Source organism: Protopterus annectens, chromosome 5.part1 (assembly GCF_019279795.1).
Source record: "Protopterus annectens isolate FY-2018-M chromosome 5.part1, PAN1.0, whole genome shotgun sequence".
Taxonomy (NCBI): domain Eukaryota; kingdom Metazoa; phylum Chordata; order Ceratodontiformes; family Protopteridae; genus Protopterus; species Protopterus annectens.
In genome coordinates this window covers 71228061-71246745 of record NC_056736.1, presented here as the reverse complement: position 1 = coordinate 71246745, position 18685 = coordinate 71228061, and the positions used below count along the sequence as shown (strand labels likewise).

Here is an 18685-nt window from a genome sequence, read left to right as displayed (position 1 = left end):
TTTCCATACTTGTTTTGCTTGCTGTTTTAGACTTACATGTCAGCTAGGAAAGGGAAGTGTGCTTGTGGGAGACAGATTCCTCACAAGGACATGCACGCTAAGTGTGTGTTTGTCTAGGCGAGGCCCACGACCATACATCCTGTTCTATCTGTAAGTCATTCGTACCCAAAACACTTCGTAGCCGACTAGCGACTTTAAATCTTTACCTCGAGAATCAGAGACTCAGACATTTGGCGTTGGGCACGGAGGCAAGGGTAGGCCCATCCGACGAGCCACCTCGGAAGAAGGCGAAGAAACTTAGGCCCGAATCCCAGGCTGCACCTCAGGTGTCTGAACCTGCTCTAGAGGCGATAGCAGACCAGGAGTCTGTTCAGACGATGGTCACCCAAGCAGGCCCAGGAACCACAATGGAAGCCGGGGTGCGGGATACCGAAGGTACATCTGCTAAGGTATTTCAGCCATCAGAGTCTGATGGCAGAGGGGAACCACGGCTCACCTTCTCGGAAGCCCTGCTCCTTCTCCTCTTGCTAGGCCATCTGCTTCTCCCTTGTCCACCACACCCTTGAAAAGGAAACAGAAGTCCAAACGCGTTGAACTCCCTCAGATGTCAGGCTGGGAATCCTTTACCCAAATCCTCTTTCAGGCCTTACAATCCCAAAAATTCTCACCTGCTCTCACTCCTCAATCAACCCATGTGTCTGAGGAGGAATATTCATCCTCTGAGGAATCCGTCTTTTATGAGACTCAAATTTAATCCCCCAATGAGTTCATTACTCCAGATGAAGAGGACTGTATTTCTCCAGACTCCCCTGGGGAAGAATTTAGTTTTGGGGATACTATCTCCCTCATGAGGGAACACTTCAAGTGGCAGGCCTCTGAGGTCTCAGATTCTAAGAAAAGGTACTTTGACCTTCTGCAAATGGCGCAGCCGACTCCCTTAGCTGTGCCCCCTTTACTGCTTGCATTTCAGGATGCATTATTAGCTGCTTTACAGTCTCCTGACTCCCAACCTCTAGCAGCTAAACGAGCAGACAGATTTTATAGGGTCCCCAGGACACCCAGTTTCTTTACAGGAACCCTCCTGCTGACCCAGCTGTCATAGCTGTTTCTGCAGACAAGACCTCCAGACAGCTTCCTTCCTCTGCTCTTTATCCTACTGATAAAGAGAGTAAATTTATGGACAGGACAGGTAAAAAGGTCTACTCATCTTCCACTTTGGCCATTAAGGTCCTGAACTACCAAACCCACATGGCAAGGTTTGTACTTGATACCATGTCTAAGGCCTCCAGCCTTCTTTCTGAGGTCCAGGACTCCCCCACCAGAGTACAATTAAACTCTCTCCTCTCCACAGCATCACAAGTGACCAGGCACTCTATTAAGTGCAGCTATGATGCTGTGGAAGCTACTGCTTCTGGATCGGTGCTGCATCGTTACTCCTGGGTATGGAAACAACCCCTCCCCATGGATGTTCAGACCAAACTTCTGGATGCTCTGTTAGACAATAAGGCACATTTTGGACAAGCCGATGCTGAGCTCCTGAAATCCCTCCAAGAGAAGGGAAAAGAGTTGCAAAATCTAAAACACCTTTTGGTGTCGCCCATTCCTAGATATCATAGAAACTACCTTCAAAAACTATCCTTTGTACTTTTCCACAACACAGCAATCCAAGGCACACAGGCAGCAGAGAAAGACTTCTACCCCAAGACTGTCCTCAAGATCTTCTGCCACTCCCTTTCGGAAACAGCCTGACCATCCCAGCCCCCCCCCCCCCACTGTGACTCACCCACCCTGCATCCAGAAACTCCCCTATTCCTCTGTCTCACTCTCTCCCTCCCCTCCTGGCGGAAACTTACAAAAGAACAATGGGTCCTCTCCATCATCCAGAGAGGATATTGCATAAATTGGTGGATGCTTCCCACCCTTTCAGGGCATTCCACAACCACCAAAAAAACAAACTCCTCTATTCCCACCTATTATTCAACACCTCCTAAATCAAGGCACCATAGACCAGTTCCAGCCCCTCAAAATAACTCAGGGTTCTACTCCAGAATGTTCCTGGTCCCCAGGAAAAGAGGGTCCCTGGAGAGCTATACTGGATCTTTCCTTTCTCAATCTTTTCCTTCTCGTACCCAGCTTCAAAATGATAACCTTACTTATTCTCATGCTTGTAACCTCCCCCAAGCCTTCATGGTGGTTCTAGATCTCAAGGATGCCTACCTACACATCCCCATTCATTGGTATTACAGGAAATTTCTCAGATTTTCTATAGCTTCTGCCATTTTCAATTCTCTGCTTTGCCCTTTGGTCTATCCACAGCCCCCAGAGTGTTCACCAAGTGTCTAGCCCCCTTCATTGCCCATTGCAGGACACATGGTATACAAATATATCCCTACCTAGACGACCCCCTCATCCTGCACCAAGATCAGCAACTCCTACGCCTCCATTTGCAGCAGGTGTCTCACACCCTCTCTCTTCTGGGGTTTACTTTAAATGTAGAAAAATCTCGCCTGACTCCTTCTCAGGACGTGATTTTTCTGGGATGCAGACTACGCACGGACTGCATGAAAGCCTTCATACCGGACCAAAGGATTCAGGAACTTGGTCTGTACTTCAACCAGATCCTTTCCTGAACCTTTCTGACAGCTCGGAAATTTCTGAAACTATTAGGCCACATGGCATCCCTTATACACATGCTGCCTTTGGCAAGACTACACATGTGCAAAGTTCAATGGGTACTGAAAAATCTATGGAACCAACATTCCCCAACCCTTGGATGTGCCTCTTCCACTCCTCCCTTGCTTAAAGAGGGAGATCCAATGGTAGATATATGCAATACAGACCACCCTAGGGCTCCACCTTCAGAGCCCAGCTCTACTTAAGTGCCTTTACACCGATGCTTCGGACCTAGGATGGGGGGGGGGTGCAGTGTTGCAAACAAATCAACAACACCTCTCAGTACAAGGCAAATGGTCCACTCTAAGAGTAAATGACCACATCAACATCAAGGAAATGAGAGCCTTGCTATTAGCCCTACTAACATTCCAACCCTCTATCCTACCAGGACCTTTAAAGGTAATCACAGACAACATGACATTTCTGTGGTACATAAACAAACAAGGAGGGACCAGGTCATACCCTCTATGCAGACTGGCCATTCAGATTTGGAATCTAACAGACTCCCTCAGAGTACACCTGTTGGCCATGTATATCCCCTTTCAACAGAATGTGATGGCAGACACACTCAGCAGAACCTCAGCCCCCTCTCACGAATGGATGCTACAGAGGGAGGTTTTCCTAGACTTGATATACAGGTGGGGTATTCCACAAGCAGACCTCTTTGCCTCCCCAGACAACAGACAGATGCTCAAATTCTGCACAAGGAACCCACACCCACAAGCGTGGAAAGTGGATGCCTTCTCTTTTTCTTCGGGGGGGGGGGTTCCTGTATGCCTTCCCCCCTTTCAGTCTGATCCAGAAAGTCCTCCTGAAAATTCAGAGGGACAAACCAAAAATCCTACTGGTAACCCCCTTTTGGCCAAGACAGCATTGGTCTCCCCACCTTTTTTCTCTAGCCAAGGGCAATCACCACAGGTTACTCCACTGGATAGACCTGCTTGTACAGAACAAGGGGTCTCTGTACACCCACAGGTGAACAAACTAAAACTGACCTTATGGGTGATAGAATCCTGATCCCTTACAGACACCTTTACTCAGAGGACGTACTTAATGTTCTGCAGGAGGCCAAAAACAACAGCACTAGGAGAAACTACATGGCTAAATGGCTCAGATTCTCCAACTGCTGTCATAGGAACGACCCCCTCACTGCCCCCATCCCTAGGGTCCTGTCCTACTTGTGTGAGCTACTCCAAACAGGACTGACATATTCCTCGATCAAAGTCCACTTGTCTGCCATCTCTGCCTGTCTTCCCATTTCACCTCCCTTGGCATCCAGACTGGAAGTCAAACTGTTTTTAAGAGGAGTCCTCCACATCAAACCCCCAGAGAAACTCATCCCTCCTCCGTGGGATCTAAACTTTGTATTCTCCTTGAACCAGCACATTCTGCTTCTCTGAAATTTTGTACATTCAGAACAGTTTTGCTAGTTGCCCTCACATCTGCCAGGAGGGTTTCGGAGATCCAAGCCCCGATGGCCACATCCCCCTACCTAGTCTTTCACAGGGACAGAGTGGTGCTCAGGACCAACCCCTCCTTCGTGCCTAAGGTAGATGATGAACTCTCGTTGAATGAAACCATTAACCTACCTGTCTTCTACCCCCATCCTCAAAATGCTTCAGAGAGGACCCTTCATTCTCTGGATGTGCACAGACAACTAAGATATTACATAGACAAAACCAAAGATATCAGGAAACCAGAACAGTTATTTGTTTTCTTCCATACCAGAGCACTAGGGAAAGCTGTATCTAAGCAAACCATTGCCTCATGGATCTCCAAGTCCATCTCCTTCTGCTACTCCCACCATGGAAAAATCTTACAAGGCAGTATCAAACCACATTCCACCAGAGCAGCTGCCTATTCTTCTGCCCTTTTCAAAGGCATTGATCCCCCTTCTGTTTTAGAGGCAGCCACTTGGACCTCAGTGCACACCTTCACCAAACACTACAAGCTGGACATGACATCCCATGCTAAAACCGGTTTTGCCAGAACTATCCTACAGGGTCTCCTGGACCACGGAAACCCTTCCACTTCCCAGGATCATACTTAAAGCTCTGGTACTCTCCCTGCTGTTATGAATATTGCAACATCAGAATAGAAGGACATAGAATAGTTGTGTAAGACTTTACCATAACCATAGATGTCCTTCTCTTCTATGTTGCAGTATTCAGTCCCACCCTCCTACCCCGTTTCTTGCTTATGCTATAGCAGGTATTTATGAACACCTGTGGCCATCTTCTTCCCAAAGTCTCTACCTACATAGCCTTATTACTGTCCTGGCTCTAGCAGGCATGTAAGTCTAAGGGTGTCAGTTAGGACCCTCCTTAAAAACCTCAGGGGCACTAGTAAATGCAGCAGAAACTATTCTGAGGAGGGTACGTGCAGACGTCACCTTTATACCTAATGCCGGTTTATGGCCGTCGTAGCTAAAGTCACACGTACCCTTCAGGACAAAGACTTTGGTATACTGGCCGGACGGTGGTGTTGCAGGCAGCTACTCCCTACTGTTATGAATACTGCAACATAGAAGAGAAGGACATCTATGGTTATGGTAAGGTCTTACACAACTATTCTTTTTCCTCCAATCAGCTTCCATGGAACCTCCCACCATTGTCTGCAACTGCTTTTAAATAACTGACCTGTTGAATGTAATGTATTAGAACAAGAACACTTGTCCATCTACCTGCTTAACTGAATAAACTACTGGAAACTTCAACAATGTGTCATTATTCCTCTCACAGGGAGGGTATGAGAGAGAGAGAGAGAGAGAGAGAGAGAGTCTCCTAGATCTGCTAGCTAAAGTGATTTTATCTGGACTAATGTTCCAAAAAAGAGGACATATAAAAGGAGACACACTAAATCACTATTGGAGTCTGTTGATTCGGACACCAGCTTGGAGGATCGAGAGGACTTCTTTCAGTCACAACCAGAAGATGCCCCTTTTGATGAGATCCTTGAATTAATGCAGTAAGGGAAATCTTTGTCAACCAGTCAACCTCCACAAGGTTGGCTCACCATCTCTGTCTTGGTGGTCTCTCTTGTGGGCCTCTTAACTGTTTTGGTCCCACAGATTGAAATGGTTGTTTCCAGGTGTACCACCCCACAACTAAAGACTGTTGAAAGAGAAGTTGTCTTGTTGATCTTGAAGAGAGACATCCAGGAGATCCCACCAGATAAGACAGGATTAAAGTCTTACTTAAATTTTTTGGCTCCAAAGAAAAAACATAGACGTCATGCCCAGTTCAGCATGGCAATGATGCAGTCAGTTTTGCCTTAATTATAGGCAAACAGCTGGATGTGCTCTATAGATTTCCACTACACTTGTCTCCACACCAGAGTAGCCAAAGCATTGTGGATATTTGTTCTTTTCTGCATGGGAGCCAGTCATTTCCAGCAGTTAACGGCCTGCCCTTCGGTCTCATCTCAGCTCCCTTGGATGTACACCAAGTGCATGGCCACTGTTGTAGCACACCTGCGGCTACAAGAGGTCTGGAGATTCCTTCATCTAGACTACTGTTTTATAGCTGCTTCAACAGGAAATGTATTGGTCATTGCCAGAGACTACTTGCTCAAACTCTGGGCATATTTATAAACCATGAGAAGTCAAGACTTCAATTGATGCAGACTGTGCAATTCATTGGATGTCATGTACAAACAACTAGATCCATATTGTCCCTTCCTCAAAACAGAATTCAGCCATTAAGGTATGCCATCAAAATTCTCCTCCACTTCAATCATCCTAGAGCTGCTTTAGTCCTCAGAGTTCTAGGTTTAGTGGCACTTACTATTATAGTGCTACAGTTTGCTTAATTTCACATGAGGATTCTGCAGTTATAGTGGTACAGTTTGCTTAATTTCACATGAGGATTGTGCAGTGTCTTCTAAAGAGTCAAATGGTCAGGATTGTCAACCTAATTTGATCCCTGTTTCTATAATTCACCTTTGCAAGGAACAGTTATGATGGTGGCTAAATTCCCTTTGCATTCAGTCTGATAGACCCTTTGTTCACCTGTGGCAGTAGTGACCATGGATGCCTTCTCCTTGGCGTGGGGTGGGCATTGGACAGGGAGGCTGGACTGACGATTATGGAGTTCAAAACAGGCCGGTCTTCACATCAGTGTCCTGGGGATAAGTATAGTCCTCCTTGTGTTGCAAGAGCTACAGGACTGTCGTCTTGTAGGGGTGATGTTTATCCAAATGGACAGATATGGCAGCAGTTTGGTACATAAACAAGCAAAGGGTAACTGGGTCTTATCCCTTATATCAGAAAGTGATGAGGGTGTGGCAGACAGCATTTGCTTTGTATTGCTTTCTAATTCCAGTGTACATTCTTGGGAAGACCATTTGCATTGCCAACAGACTAAACTGGTCCATCTTAATGTTTTATGAGTTGTTTCTCAAACCATCGGTGGTGCAGTAAATTTTCAGTCACTAGTGTTAACCTTGCTGTACTCTATTTGCTTCCCCATCCAGCACTAAATGCAGCAAGTTCTTTGCCATGATCCCCCTGGAGGGACAGTCCCCAAACAATGCTCTGGTCGAACAATAGCCTTTTGGACTACTTCATGCTTATCCTCCTTTGCTCCTAATCCCCAGATTTCTGCACAAAATGATCAAATGCAAAGCCACCATGATTCTCATTCCACCTGTTGGCCCAGGCAAATTTGGTTTCCTCTTCTAAGGCCATACATCAAGCAACCTCTCTGGATCTTGGAGCATAGATAGGATCTAATATCCCACCTGTCTGGGAAACCTTGCCCAGAGTTTCACTACCTCAGACCAACCACTTGGTTTCTGCACTTCCACTAATGACCAAAAATTCAGCCATACCCAGTGATGTAGTTAGGTTTCTTTCTGCATCCCGGAACTAACCCGCTTGTAACCTCTTCTGTGGTGAGTGGAAACATTTCATGATCTGGGCATCATTACAGTATACTGACCTTTTTCCTGTCCATGTTCCAAATGTGACACTTCCTGGCTGCAGTTTTTCTACAGGTTATAAAGCCTGCTGCTTGGTTTCTCATAAGGTTTGCAAAGCCTTCTCAATAGATATTTCCCTCCTCATGCCCTAGTTAGAGATCTGGTGCCTCAGAGGGATCACCATTTTGTATTAGAAGCATTAATTGGCTCACTGTTTGAGCCAACATTTTCTGAACCCTTGAAGTTCCTCTCCTGGAAAACTTTGTTCTTAGTTGCTATCACTTATATCAGAAGAGTGTCCAAATTACAGGTTGTATCTTCTACAGTTCCTTATTTAGTTTCTCACAAGGCCATAGTGCCTTTCTGTACTAACTCCTCTCTTCTTCCCAAGGTGGCTTCCTAAACTAACACAAATCAGCTGATTCACTTAGTCTTTTTTTCGAAATCGTTCATCTAAAGATGAGTATATGTTACATAACCTGGATATACATAGTCAACTTAGAGTCTACCTGCACAGAACCAAATCCTTCAGGAAAGACTCACAGTTCTGTTTCCTTCGCAGTTCAACTTGATTTATGTGTCAAAATCACCCTTTCTAGGTAATTTTCAGATTCTGTTTCTTATTTATACTTTATTCAGAATTGCCCATCACCATGTAAACCCAAGGCGTATTCCACTAACTTTGCTACCAGTTCAACAACCTTAGTTAGAAATTTCAGTTGATGAGATTTGTGTAGCAGCAGCATGTTCTACATTGCACACTTTTGCTAAATATTACAAGTTTGATGCTATCTTGAGGTGTAGGGCTTCCTTTAAAAATCCAGTCCTCAGAGATCACCCAGGTATCCCCTAGGTGGGGATTCTGACCCATCAGTCAGATCGGATGGATGGAATGAATATGCTGTGGTAGTTATGTACTTAACCATAATGCTGGGTTATTTCATTCTCATCTGTTGATGCAACACCGCACCCTCCATTTCTCTTTCCAAATTAAATATTTGTAGGACCTGAAGGACTTTTCCATTTATGTTTTTTTGACTGTGTTGAAATCAATCTTCAGTAATTGACATCAAACTTTGTCTGGGGTATCTGCACGCACACACACACGCACACACATTATGGGAAAATAATTTTTAAAGGGGCGCTAGTTTTGCCAGCTCAGATCCAACAAGCGGCTCATCAGTTGGACAGGAATGAAAGGATCTAGAGTTATGGTAAGTATATAACTTCCATTTCTTTAAGGTTTGACTGTTTTGCTGATTTATTTTAATATTGTTTAATATTTCTTTGCTAATAAACAACCTTCATTTTTGATGTCATGAGTCTTAATCTAGTGACGGTAAATCTCCAGGCCCTGTTGGTAAATAAGGTTAATTAATCCTGTGCATTCCTTTTACTTGCTTGATCTACATTACAGGGAAGCTGTACTCCTCTAATGGTAGCAACTCTTCATCCTCACGTAGCAACCGTCACACCGCAATATGCGGTGCCCTTTACCCTGAACTGCACAGCCGGACGTCCGGCATTAGTTGAACAGACTGCTACAGTACTGGTAATTGTCTCACTTGGTGTGATTGTGTTACCTAACTAAGTTATTTTGTTTTCATCTTAGACTTGCAGAGGGCATGGAAGCATGTGCCATCTTGTGGCTATGTTCTTGCTGCATTTCAAGCAACCATTCTTAATGCCTTGCTTTTTTTCTCCCCCACAATGCTGAAAGTAGTGCCTAATTTTGATTGATTTTTTAGTATAGCACTTAACAAGAATCGTGGCTTTTGGTCTGATTGGCAGCTTTTGCTAATCTTTGTCTTGGAATCCTTATCTGTCTATTGGAAGGGCATATCTGCTTTTCTTTTCCTACTATCCTCTTTTCGGCTTTTATTAACTTGTGTGTCTCAGATGGGGAAGAGTATTCAGTTTAGGTCTGCTGACTAAGTTGTAAATCAAACATCACGTAATTTGGCCTTTTGTTCTGTTTTTGCATGCAGTATATTTTAATTAATGCTAGATAAGTTTTGGGGATCCCCTTTGCAAATTCATGTTTCACTATAATTTCAGAATTCATCTATGTTTGTTAGATTGCTTTAAAAATAACAGACATATTTGCTCCGTGTCTGAATGCAGAACCTTAGCAGCATGCATTTCCCATTTGGTCATTGTAGCCTCCTCACAGAAGCTTCTAAAACATAACTCATTTTTTGATTGAAATTAAAGGTGAGCTAATTGGGACGAGTTTAGGACAGCATATATAGTTACTAGAGAATAACCAAGTTGTATAGCAAACAGTGTTGACAGTTGAACATTCTTGTTGTTAAAAATTGCTGAAGTAATCTGAGATTATAGAGATGTTAACAGACATATTCACATTTTATGTTGTGTAATATTGCAGAAGTTGCTTTCTTGCTGTTTTGTGTCTAAATCTGTTTGCATATTTGGAATATCAGCAGTTTGTGTAGCATAATGTTCTGCACTTGAGGTTTGTGCCATTCATATGCCTACTAAATGTCATCTCAATGGTTTAATTATCCTGGGGAATGGAAACGGTAAAAGGTGGGAAAAAGACATGCAGACGTTTCATAATTTTTGATTGGATTTAACTTTTTGTTATTTTTATTTTATTGCAAATTTAGATAGCAGCGAATTTCAATTTTAGCAATACTGTATGTAAAATATAACCAAATACAAGCAACAGCAGTCAACCACAGATTATTCCAAACACCCGGCAACCACAAATTATCCGGAAACATTTTGTAAGGTATTGCAAATAATTTCATTAAATAATGCATTTTATTTTTAAATTTTTTAATAGAGTCGTAGATTCATAGATCATTACTAAGCTAACGACCAAGTTTTCCCAAAAGAATAATGATGCCCTGTATCCAAGTAGGATATTTGAGGGGCAGGCTTTTATAAGGTACCTCTGTCCGTCCATAAGGGACATGGGTGTCAGACTTGGTGTAAATTTCCTATTCCTCTTCCACTGGTCTAGGTTGCCCTTAAATTGGGCAATAGATGAACTCCGCTCCACAAGGATGAGAAGCATGTTTCATAAGAGGGGTAGTCTCTGGGACACATCTGTAATTTTCATCTGGTCAATACTTAAATGAAAAGTGCATGAGCTAACAAGTAACAGTTTGCTAGTGCAGTAGCATATTAAGCGTAGATGTGAAAAGGCAGAGTTGTACATTAGCCATAAACAAGTAACCAGGTTTATGATGGCAACTTGCATAGATTCGCAAAGATTCAACAAAGTTTAGGTAACTTGGGCATATGTTTAAATTTATATGTACTTTTCTTCAAATTCAAAGCGTTTTAAATAATTTTTTCCCATGATTGAAATTCTTGTTTGTTAGCCCACTGCTTAAAAATGTAAACTTTTAGTCATGCAGAGATTGTGTCCAATTCAACTTACTGAAAAACAATATACTTAGTCATAATACTGAATGTACAATGTACATGACTCTTGTTAGTGCTTGTTTCAGAGTTTCAGTAACAGGAAAGCGGTATGGTTTATTGACTGGGTGTGTTCTGGCCCAGTGTACATACATACTACACGTATCAGCAAACAGACACTGTGAGACTCACACCTGAAAAATCCTGAACCACTCCTTCAAGATGAGATAAAACGATTTATTAGAAACAAAATGCAGAGTAGGATAAAGCTTTTGCAACCTGCAAGCATCCGCTCAGATCTACATAACAATGAAAACCCTCTGCTTAAATACAATCATAATTGCAAGTCTGATCAATCAATAAAACAATAAACCAATTATTGAATTTACCTGACTACTATTGATTTAAAGGTATACATCAATGAAAAACTTCTTAATGCACAAAACTCAAGGCATATCAACCCAAAAGTATAACCTATCCACAATAGTAAATTGCAATTCATTGGAGGCTAATGCCTTTCCTGACTATTCTATATATATATATATATATATATATATATATATATATCTATATATACACAATCAATGCATTTAAATACAAAACAAAAAATAAAAAATATATAATAAAAAAGAATAAGTAAATAACCATAAACAAAATTATCATGGTTAAAATTGCATATATATGGAATACCTGCAAATAATAAACAAATCAAACAGATAAAACATATCTAAGCATGCAATAGTTTAAAACCAAAAAATCAACAACAATGAATCATACGTGACGCGAGAACATATCAATTCTAAACCCAACCGAATATAGGTATAAAAATATATGAAGAAATATGTATATATATATATATATATATATATATATATATGTGTGAATATAAACATACATAATAGTTGATAAAAATGTATAAGTATGTATGTAGCTCAAATATTATATATGTATTGGATATATAAATATATTGGATGTATGAAAAACACACATTCAATAAAGTGACACTACTATCCAATATACGACATATAAATTAAGACCAGAAGGTGTATGTGCTCTTAATTTAAAGATCGTTCATATGGTCCCCTCCTCTATATTTAAGGGTTACAATTTGAAGAACTCTGAAGCTAAAAGTATGAGTATAGAACATAATAATATGTTTAGCTAAGGCATTCTGATCCTTCTGTTGCTGAATGTCATATACATGATTGTAAACCCTTTTTTTCAACCGTCTCTTAGTTAGCCCTACATAAAATGCAGGACACATATCACAAGTAGCAAGATATACCAGATTTTGAGTTTCACAGGTGGCATGGAACCTGGGTGTGAATACATAATCAAGTACAGGATGAATGAACACTTGATCTTTGCTAATATACTTACACATGCTACAATGAGTACATGGATAAGTGCCAAAGACCTCAACTCTATGTATATCTGTCTGAACCTCAGATTTAATACCATCACATAACAATCTCTTCAAATTTTTGTGATTGCGATAAGCAAAACTTGGTCTATTGCCTACTAGTTTTAAAGTGCATTGGTCAACTGTTAGTATTTTCCAATTATTCAGGATGATGTTCCTTACAGCAACAAAGTCATTAGTGTATGTAATAGTTAACCTGACTCTGTCTTTAGCTATAATATTTGGTTGGGTAATTTTTAGTCTCCCATCATTCAAAGGTTGGTGCTCCTGGGATAGGTGGAAAACCTCCGATTTTATATTCTTAACCATTTTCCTATCATATCCTCTCTCTCTACAAATAACTCTTCCATAAGATCAATCTGTTCCAACCTGGTGGCTTCATCTTTGCACATTCTGTCTACCCTGATAAACTGGCTCCTAACGATCCCAGGAAAAACATGCCTGGGATGCATGCTGTCAAAACTTAGGAGTGTGTTTCTCCAACAGTCTTTCCTGAATAATGTGGGAACAAGCTTGCCTGCTTGAAGGCTTAAGCTCACATCTAGAAAACTAATCTTGGTATGAGAGGTCTCCATGGTGAAACTCAAAAAGTCACTGGTATTTTCTAAGTGACCAAGGAAGCTCTCAAACTCTACCTTAGAGCCATCCCACACAATCAGGATATCGCTGAACATCTCATGAGAGAACAGATGTTCTTTCTCCCAGTGATAAACCACCAGGTTGGCGTACGTATTTGCACATGGGGTTCCCATAGCTACTCCCCATTGCTGATGGTATAATTGTTCCCCAAAAGAAAACACATTGTATGACAAAACCAGTTCTAATAACTGACAGATGAGGATCTGCTTATCATTACTAAAGTCAGTATCTGTTAACATAAGTTCCCTGACAGCCTGTATCCCTACATAATTGGGGATAGAGGTAAATAAATTCTTTACGTCAAGAGTTATTAGCAAATGAGTACCTATTTCCAGGCAAACATCTAAATGCTCAAGGGAATCAAGCAGATGGTAGGTGTCTTTCAAAATGTGCTGTACCTTATCCACAGTAGGTCGCAAAACTTTCTCTAAAAAAATAAAGACATTTTCAGTCAACCAACCATCACCTGATACAATCGGCCTCATAGGTGGTGAATGAGGCCTTTGTGTATTTTGGGGAGCCCTTTGATTACAGGAACCCGTGCAAAATCTTTATGGAAGAAATCATATGTCTCTTTGGTAATCTGCTTACACATTAACATGTCAAACAAAGATTCTTCAACAATGTGATGGATGTCATTTATCTTAGTCTTAGTAATGGGTACATAGGTCTTGATATCACTAAGCATAACACACATACTCCTAACATACTCCTTAGTTTCAAGTAAAACAATCCCACCCCCTTTGTCTGCTGGTCTAATGGTGATAGTGTTGACTTCAGACAAAAATTTCAGGGATGCATTCTCACTCCTACTCATGTTGAAATATCTACACTTCCTTTTATCACTATTGTAAAAATAATCATACAAATCATCCTCACAGAGTTTAATGAAACACTCTGCATGCATGGGCAATGGGGGGGGGGAGAAAGTACTCTTAATTTTGCATTGGTTCAATATATCAACAGTGCTTGCATTATAACTGGTTTTGTCATTAAAGAAAAGTTTTAGAGCCAAACTTCTCCCAAACATCCTAAGGTCAATGCAAAGTTCCTTTAAACTACTACCATACTACACGTATGCTCTTAGTAGGTATTTTGAGTTAAGCATTGTAAAGTTGCCACATTGTAACCTTTCAGGATTTTGCATTCAGTATTATGACTTTCAGTATACCACTATTCAGTAGGTTATCACATACCCACCGAGACTGGGGAAGGCAGCACGTTAATTTCCATATTGAAGTGTCTATGGGTATATTTAAAATACAGTTGACTCATTTTGTGTATTAATCCTGCATTAATAGACCGTTGATTTTAAGATTAAAGCATAGTAAAAGAATAGGTTCTATCTTAGAGCATATATAAATGGTGTCATCTATTTGATTGTGGCAGCAGATACCTGCAACAGTGATAAAGATTACAACAGTGGCAAGTTTGAGATGTAGTGTACACATTATGCAAAGTTGTGTATTGTTAATAAGTAAATTTTAAGGCTAGAGGAGTTATTATATTTCTTTTCTTGGCGTTAAGAACACATAAAGTTATACACTCAGGTTGTTGCAGGAGTTTTTATTGCATTGAATTCTTAGTTTTTAATATGTGCATTATTGTTTGTGGTTAGGGTTTGGCATAATGGTTAAACAGTTTACCTCACAGACAAGAGGTACAAGGTTTGATTCTCGCTAAGGCGAATTTGGCTAGGCTTAAAATGGGTTCACAAGGGCAGCTAGCCTAGTACTTATCTGTGAACCTATGTAAAATAATGAATACATATAATTTATATGTAAGATACAGTACTTGCCATGAAGGTTAGCACTAAATGATCATACTTTGTTCCATATGACATTAAAAGTTTAAAATGCTTGTTAGCTTTGTTATTAATCTAGAAAACAAATGTATTGTTTTGTATTATTTGAAATTATGAAATTCCATTTATTACAAATGAACAACAGAAATTCTCCTTTAACTTTATATGTGAAGTATAATGTTTATGTTAATATAGTTTAATTACTTTTACATGAATGTAAATTTGACTATGTCACAGGTGATAATTCAATAAAGGTGTTTGGGGAAAAAACAAAGAAATCCTCCAGAATAGGTGTATTTTTTCTGTCCATCTTATGGCATACCTTTGGATGTGTGGTTTCCTTCTGTATATGTGACAAAGTGCCAAAAGTTGAAAAGCACCCACCCCCTTGGTGTAGGCTGTTTTCAAACCTAACTGTCTAAGGCAGGAAGCTGTCTGAAAAAGCATTCTTGTGGAGAACCACCAGTCAGCATTCCGTCTCTACCTTCAGGATCCATTACCCAAACTTTATTTATCAAAATCTTGTGTACTGACTTCATTAGTTTTGAAAGGGCACTTCCACCCATGGATTCCATTGTCTGAATATTGCTCAAGAGTTCTGCACTGCAGCCCCACTCATATTGAAAGGTCTCTGGAAAACCACCATGTGACACTGGCCATGGGGACAGCTACAATGGAAGGCCTAATGTTGAATACATCTTTAAGCATGTCCTTAGTCAAAGCTATTTTAACACTTGCAGTAAGCCTGAGATGGTAGCAAAGCCTGTATCCTATCTTGGGAAAGTACTATATTCTGGTTCATCAGTATCAAAGATAGCTATTGAAATGAGAGTCAAGTCCTGAAGTCTGTAATACTGTACCTGAGAGAGGGAGACTCCTTCATAAAAGGGGGTTGCTGGCAACTACTTATTCTGGTAGGAAACTACATAGTTTCCTCCCTGTGAATGTTGACTGCTACTTCAGTGACACTTTGTGGTTAATAATCTGAAGCACAGTTCTGTAACTGGAAGGCCTGACCCCAAATCCTCAACCTGATTTACCTGTCCTCCTGTGGTATTGGAAACTGGCATTCAGGTAGCCACTGTTTAAGTACCTGGGGTGCAGAACTAGCTCACTGCATTTATGAGGGTCCCGATGGAAGTTATCCTGAACGTTTTGTAGAAGAACATTCCATTTTTAAATTTGTTGAAGTCCAGGATGAAACCCATATCTCACCTTTTCTGGCATTGGGGAGTGAAGGTAATGATTTACAGTGTGTGGTTTCTAGGGCACTGTTTGGCTTCCACCTGTTTGCAGCTATGTCTGCACTTCTTTCCACAAATCAAGATGTGATGTAAGATTTAGTTACATGCAAGGATGGCCTCGGTAGGTTAGGAGATGGTTGTTTTAAAAATTTCCCAGCTTCATGAATTGGATGACCTTCTGAACTATAACAACAGTTCTCCAAGATTTTACATCAAGAAGAGAGCTTTTATCCGGCCATCTCCTGCATAATAGTTTGCTTACAGTTGGAAATTTGACACAGAGGTTAAGGATGTGAATTGTTAACTTCAGAACATGGTCCATTGTTTGATTTCCTTAATATTTGTGCAAACTGTGCACCTCTAAGCAAGCCTTAACAAGATAGTGCTCCCACGTGTGTGGTGAAAAGAGGCACTTAAGTCTAGTATGTTTACCTGTTTAGCAGATGAATAAAATTAAAACAAATGTGCTAACTCCCACGCATCATATTGATTCTCCTGCCAGTTTTTTTTGGGCTTTGTAAACAAGTGTCGATCCTTTCAAACACAGAGTCTGTAAACTTTTCAACATCCTTCACCTTCGCAAAACCAGTGGTCTGTGTTACCTCAGTCAACCTCCACCACAAGATTTGCGTTATCTACTGGCTGTGAATGGTTCATAAACCATTGCATTCTCTTCTGTTTTCAAAACTAGACCTGAAGGTGGATGAGAGACCAGAAATTGATGTGGGGTATGTGGGTCTTCTTACCAGGGATAACAAATATTGTCTTAATACCAGGGGTGCTGTGGCCAAGCTTCTTGGTTACCTTTCAGCCATTAGCTTAATAAGAGCTTATGAATGTAAATGCTTAGCACAGTACCTTTGTGTGACGCTTAATATTTCTTCAGTAGCTGTAGTAGTAGTATGGCAAGGAAAATTAAGTTTTTGCTTAATAACAATAGAAAAAGTCAACCTTTAATTAAACATGAATATGAAATTCTTGAGTTTCAATTTTACAGTATTACAGGAGCCTGAATGAAAATTTACAAATATGAGGTTTTGGCAGAAAAAGGCTTCACGTTCCAGAATGTAAAAAAAAAAATGCTGTAGATACAGTTAATGCCACACAGAAAAAAAAACCCTCCTCAGTTGGCATTCATCATGTACTTTACATGTCAACATCATATGCACACATACAGATATTTGTGTGTGTGTGTGTGTGTGTGTGTGTGTGTGTGTGTGTGTGTGTGTGTGTGTGTGTGTGTGTGTGTGTGTGTGTGTGTGTTTGTTTTAGTAGTAGTAACTTTTGGCTGATGCTTTCTCTGGTCATCTCTGCCAGTTACAGTTCCCTCAGAAATTCATATCCTTCGTGCCCACAGTCTGCTTTGGCCACTGGGTGGAATGATCAACATATCTGTAACATGCCTTCAGCAGTAACATAGTTCTGCAGTCTTGCCAATTTGACCTGACAGCATCTTTGTGCATACCATAATATTCCCTGTGTGAATGTGTCACAGCATAGAACATGTGGCAGTGGTAATGGGATTAGATTTGTTTTAAGGCAGACCGTTATTGTAAAATTATTAGACTTGTGATGGGGTTATATTTCTAAATGGGTGGAGCATTTGGTGGTAAGACTAAAACCTTTTAAGAATTTCACCTCAAAAATGAAATGATTTGTGCCATTATTTGTAAAAAGAAGAGAGTATTATTCACAAGCAGTTCCTTTTATTGGATTTTAAAGTAATTTATGAGATTATTTGTTTTTTGTTGTGCTTGTTTTGAAAATGTAGTTTTTTTTTATTGTGGAAGTTCCAGACATTTAAGTTATATGTTAGAGATTTTGTTCTCTCTTCTTCAACTTTAACTGGCACACAGTCATTTTTTGTAACTTTCTTTGGGGTTAAATGTTTTATGCAGGATCAAAGAGTTGGAAAGGTAATTGAGTAAAATGCCCTGTCTGTTGCATGACTGCTCATGCAGGGCACTTAAAACGCTTTCCTGATTGTCAGAACTATTGGTTATGTAAATGTTCAATGATATTGAGATCTTCACCATTGCTGTCTTTTCCAAGTTCTTCACTTCTTTTAGTAGTTTCTATTTTTTCCGTTTTGTATTTTAGAAGGATTGTATTCTGAAGGATGAAAAACAACTGTTTAGTGTTCTCACTTTTTTATTGAATCATGGTTATTCACTGTGCTCCGTTTTCTCAGCTTCCCATTCCTTCCATTTAGTTAGCACCTCCATTGTAGGTAGGGTTACAGATGTTTCTATTGAACAGAAATACTCTTCCACGGTAAAAGTCATTTTAGAAAGGGGCCTGGGAATGGAATTCCTGTCACAAGTAGTTCTTGTGCAATATTGAAAGCTTCCATTGCAACTGCTGCCTGTAACACAGTTACTAACAAAGAGTGTTAATATAGAGATCTACAAAAAAGATATCCTTGCCAGTCGGATGTTTTTAGTTGTTATGCATGATTTTTTCTCGTTCTTCCGAAAAGGTCATTAAAGGCTGATCTTGAATCTTTCAGGAGTCTTAGTGTCTGACTGTAGTTCACGGCACTTGGTGATTTTCTGATCTCTCTTACTTCCAAGGATTGGGTTTTGACCC

General features: G+C 40.4%; 1 protein-coding gene across 7 annotated transcripts in view; it reads left to right on the top strand.

The window, feature by feature from the left end:
- Nucleotides 1-18685, top strand: part of HIPK1 (homeodomain interacting protein kinase 1) — a 1001014-nt gene that overhangs the window by 715693 nt on the left and 266636 nt on the right. For 5 of the 7 annotated variants that reach the window (XM_044072892.1, XM_044072895.1, XM_044072893.1 and 2 more), the window contains one exon: nt 9011-9145. The exons of the other annotated variants lie outside the window; for them this stretch is intronic. In XM_044072892.1, coding sequence (XP_043928827.1) covers nt 9011-9145 — 135 coding nt within the window. The remainder of the gene's footprint in view (nt 1-9010; nt 9146-18685) is intronic. 7 annotated transcript variants of the gene reach the window in all.